The sequence below is a fragment of the Poecilia reticulata genome, unplaced genomic scaffold (genome assembly GCF_000633615.1).
Source record: "Poecilia reticulata strain Guanapo unplaced genomic scaffold, Guppy_female_1.0+MT scaffold_1051, whole genome shotgun sequence".
NCBI lineage: Eukaryota > Metazoa > Chordata > Actinopteri > Cyprinodontiformes > Poeciliidae > Poecilia > Poecilia reticulata.
In genome coordinates this window covers 1-4,668 of record NW_007615791.1, presented here as the reverse complement: position 1 = coordinate 4,668, position 4,668 = coordinate 1, and the positions used below count along the sequence as shown (strand labels likewise).

At 40.6% G+C, this 4,668-nt stretch overlaps 1 protein-coding gene across 1 annotated transcript; it reads right to left on the bottom strand.

Moving 5' to 3' along the window:
- Positions 1 to 7: 7 nt before the first annotated feature.
- Positions 8 to 4,661, bottom strand: LOC103461322 (BTB/POZ domain-containing protein KCTD17-like). The gene is made up of 3 exons (XM_008403635.2): positions 4,530 to 4,661; positions 2,826 to 2,921; positions 8 to 646 (listed from the first exon to the last, which is right to left on the bottom strand). Exons 1-3 carry the CDS (start codon positions 4,659 to 4,661, stop codon positions 425 to 427), a joined length of 450 nt encoding a protein of 149 aa, XP_008401857.2. The 3' UTR covers positions 8 to 424.
- Between the last annotated feature and the right edge of the window lie 7 nt (positions 4,662 to 4,668).

Genomic DNA, 4,668 nt, shown 5'->3' with positions numbered 1-4,668 from the left:
TTCCTGGAGGACCTGGAAGAGGCTGGGAGGGAAGTCTGGGCCTCCTGAGGCTGCTGACCCCGAGACCCGACCCGGATAAGATGGATGGATGGATGGATGGATGGATGATTTTGAGGGGTGTCTGAGTGTAATAATGTTAGAAAACAAATTTGTTTATTTAGTCTGTATTTAACACAGCTAACAAAAATGTTTAAATATTATGACCTGGTACTTGAGAAAAAATAAGTACGAGAATAAAGTCGTAATATTATGACTATATTCTCTATTATTTTATTCTTAGCTTGGCGTAAATACTCCATCTTAAAATATAAAGACGTGCTTCCTATTTTGTAAATCCAGCTTATTATAAAAATGTATCCTTTAAGTTAAGGGCTACATTAAAATGGCCGCTTATTAATTAATTATTAATCTTTCGATCGATAAGCTACTTTAGATAAACGCATGAATCGATCATTTGCATCTCTGGCTGGAACACAAACAGCCTTGAAGCGGCTTTAGCCGCTGGGTTTCGGTCGGTCACCTTGGTTTTGTGGCTCTGCTCGGTTCCCAGACCCGACCCGGGCGTGTGGAGCTCCTTGGATACGACGCAGAGGAACTCGGCCTGGTCCTCCGTCCCGTAGCTGTAGGAGGAGCCGATGTTCACCATCTGCAGGAGGAGCGAGGGGAGGAGGACGGGCAGACAGAGACAGCGAGGTGGTCAGGCGGGGTCAGACTCAGGAACCACGGGCTGAGAGGACTAAAACTTTACAAGCGGAAAAAAGTGTTGGAGCTCATGCAGGGTGGAGTTTCAGGGAGGAAGAGGATCTGTGGAGGGTCTGGTAGCGGCAGCAGCATGCTGTGGAGCGGGGAGGCGGAGCAAAGCGACAGGAGAGAGGAGAACCTACAGCTGGTTTATTTAGGAGCAACGTTCACCTGGAAACTGTCTGCATACTGCAGTTAACGATTCATCGATTACTAAACTGGTTCCTATTAATCATGATTAATCGTTTCAGCCCTGGTTTATGGCAGTAACAAAGCCGGCTGCTCTCGGCACAACGCGACAATAACGTTCAAACTGCAGACGCTTTGAAAACTAAACGATTGAAATGGCACAAGTCACATTTTCTTTAAGGTGAAAAGATCGAGAATATACCGGGAAAAACGTCGAAGCTGGCTGAGAAAAACGGCTTCTGAAAAAAATCACTCATTTTAACAAGTGACAGGTTTGATTCTTACCACTAAACTGATACCAGTAACTGTATTTAGTCACATTTTCAAATATGGTGACTTTCATAAATCCAACAGTGGAGAAAAGAGGTAAAATAACAAATTTGGGAACAATACTATCAAGTTTTTGGCGTTTCAGATTTTTTTGTCGTGATCATAAATCAAAAATTTAATAAGAACAATTTCACGCTAAATGTCCACTGCCAGCGTGGGTACAGCGTTAGCGTCTATTGTTTCATACAGAGCAAAGTGAAGCAATCCACACCAAATCAATGCAGGATTGGTTGCCAATAACGACGAGAAGCGAAACGACAGCCTGAATGTTTCAGTCGGAGCTTCCAGGAAACACATTTAGGTAGAGAGGAAACCCCAGTCGTCATATAAATGTGAACTTATGGCAAGCTGTTATGCATCTATTCAATATCCTGCATAGGAGCTCATTGATACCAGATATTTAGGCTCTAATAACTTTGTAAATATCACTCTGAGTAGAGTAAGAGCAGCTTTACTTCAACACTCAAGTAAAAGTAAGAAACTGGGCAGAAAACCCGAAAAATGACTCGAGAGTAAAAAAGTATTTGGTAAAAAATCTACTGCAGTACTGATCAAATTACCAATCATTTAATATTTAAACATTACATAATCAGTCAGACCAAAATATAAAGTGGACATTTTGGAAAAAGAAAATTTTTCCATATCATTTTCTTTCAATAAAAAACTTATGAAACTTTAACAGAAACTTCAGGCGACTTTCTGGTTAAAACATGTTTGTTTTTCATTCAGCGGGAAGAAAATCCAGAAATTTTACTCAAGTAAGAGAAAAAATACTTTATAATAAAACTATTCAAGTAAAAGTAAAAATACTTCTAAAAGTTAATTTTTTCAAAAAGGTTACTCAAGCAAATGTAACTGAGTAAATGTAATTACCGTATTTTCTGCACTATAAGGCACTAAAAACCTCACATTTCCTCCAAAGCCGACAGTGAGCCTTATATTTAAATATGGACCAACATGGAGCCACTACAGGTCCAGCAGCTACGGTAAGCAGCCGCCSACTTCATTTCCCCGTAGAAGAAGAAGCGCGGTGCATGCTGGGATAGTTGTCAGAACGCTGGTTTGTTAATAAAGTTTGATAATACATTTAAAGCCAGGGGGGAGAGAGACAGAGACTGCGGCGGCAGCGTTGGTCTGTGTTACCCAGAATGCAGTTGGGCATAATATCACAACACAAACACCGAGAGTGAAACGACGACTGGGGCAGACTACTGTATAAAGTACTGGGGGACCAGTGCTTTACAAATGTAGATGTGTAATAATAGAGTAAGGCAACACAAACTGAAGCGTCTATTCTATGTGCCTTATAATGCGGAAAATACGGTAATTACTAACCAACTCTGGGATCAACCAGCGCCACCTAGTGTTCAAACAGCAGAACAGAAACGACCTGCAGTTAAACCTCACGGTTTCTGACTCATCTGTTTGTTTTCCAGCTTTAGTTTGAGGAGTGCGCAGAGCAGGGCTGAGGTCAGGGGTCAAACTGAGGGGTCAGCAGCAGCGTGAGTCCAACCCACAGTCCAGAGCAGTCCGGTGCGGGGCTTTCTGCAGGCGCGCACGCTGACCTGCTCAAACTTCCAGCCGTCCGACATGGTGGAGACCATCTGGGTCAGCTCCTCCTCCTGGCACTGCAGAACCCGGTACACGTGTTTGGGTGGTACCTGCTGGGAGCAGGGGGGTGAGGGGGGGACAGGTGAGGACAGGTGAGACAAAGACACAACCCAAAACACAACTGATGAAGATTATTAAAGCTGAAGAGCCCTAAAAATGTCTGGGAGCAAAAATAAATGATTAGATTTTTTTTGGCTCCTTGTTCTTCCAAAGCTCAGGGCGGCCATCTTGTCTGACAAACATGTTTTACAGCTTCTGTTTATTTGGACTTTGGTTCCAGGTCAATTATACAACAAAATATAATAATTATTTTAAAGATGTTTTTTCCCCTTTTTGATCAGGAGAACGCAGGTTAATAAATGAAGTTAATCAGAACATTTTAACAACAAGGCAGTTCAACGTGCGTTATGTCATAAAAACACAAAAATAAAGTCAGAAAGTCCAAAACTGAGACACAAACATAACTAGAGGAGTGGCGTCATTAAAGTCCTCATTACTCATCAGTGTTTCATTTATTATGATTTAGAAGCAGCTCTGACAGCTGAGGTTTCAGTTTCAGAGGAACTCAGTGTTTCGGCTGTTTTGCAGTTTTTGGGAAGTTTGTTCCAGATTTGTGGTGCATAGAAGCTGAATGCTGGAGTTGTTTACAAAATAAAAGTTAAATGAGAGCAAAGCTGTAGGACAATTAGGTTGGAATAACAGGAGAATATTGTTTTCATTTTACCAGAATAAGATAATAAAATCAGGGGAATGGAGGAGGAATTTTATTAAAACTCCTTCACAAAAAATAACAAGAATTATACAAACTTTTTTCTAATTAAAACAACTTTTTTCCTCATAATTTTAAGACGTTATAGTAAAATTGTGCCTTTATTCTGCTAATATTTTGGCTATATTCTCGTCATCGTAGCCTGGTGGTGCAACTCACAGAAGGAAAGATTGAAAATGTTTTCTGTCATTTATTAATCTGCTTTTAAAAAGAGTTTTATCGTGAAGTCGTATCGCCCAGCCCAGTGAAATGAGGAGCCGGTAATAAAGTGACCAGAAGCTAAAATCCCTACATGTTGATATTTCTGCATGATGTTTATCTGAGAGCAGCGGTGAGTCAGTCTCAGAGGAAGTGGGCGTTTGTTTGAGGCTTTATGTAAGACTGAGCAAGAACAGAAAAACGATTCCTGGAGAAAAGATTCTTTGTTTGTGAAAGGATGAACATCTAATGTTACATAACGGCTCAGTATTTAGCAGCATTTTATTATTTATGTCTTCTAGAGGGAGTTTATGTCACTTATTACTAAACTCTACACCAGGGGGGTCCAAAGTGTGGTCCGGGGGCCATGTTGGTCCGGGGGCCATGTTTGGCCCCTGGCTGATTTTCTGGTTGATGCAGATTGAGGCTTTTTATTTTAAATTGGGTCAGACAAATTACAGACAAATTGAAATCTTATTAAAATACAAAGTATTCATCTAAAATAACCACATTCTGTTTTTATTGCTCCAAACTGACAAACTTTTTGCTGCAATGCAAAAAACAAAATCTTACCAAGTATTTCTGGATTCTATTCCAAATATATTAATACATTGGAAATAAGTCAAAAGTAACTTACAGAAAACCTTCCAGCATAATATGAGTTTGTTTTAAGTTGAAGATGTGAAGTTACCTGTGTGGCTCTAGAGTCTCTCTCTACGATCCGCTCCTTGATCAGTTTGATCAGCGGCGTGATGTTGTAAAACTCAGCCTCCTCCAAAACGCCTTTAAACCAGAAAACAGCAACATGAGCAACGAGCAACATGAGCAAC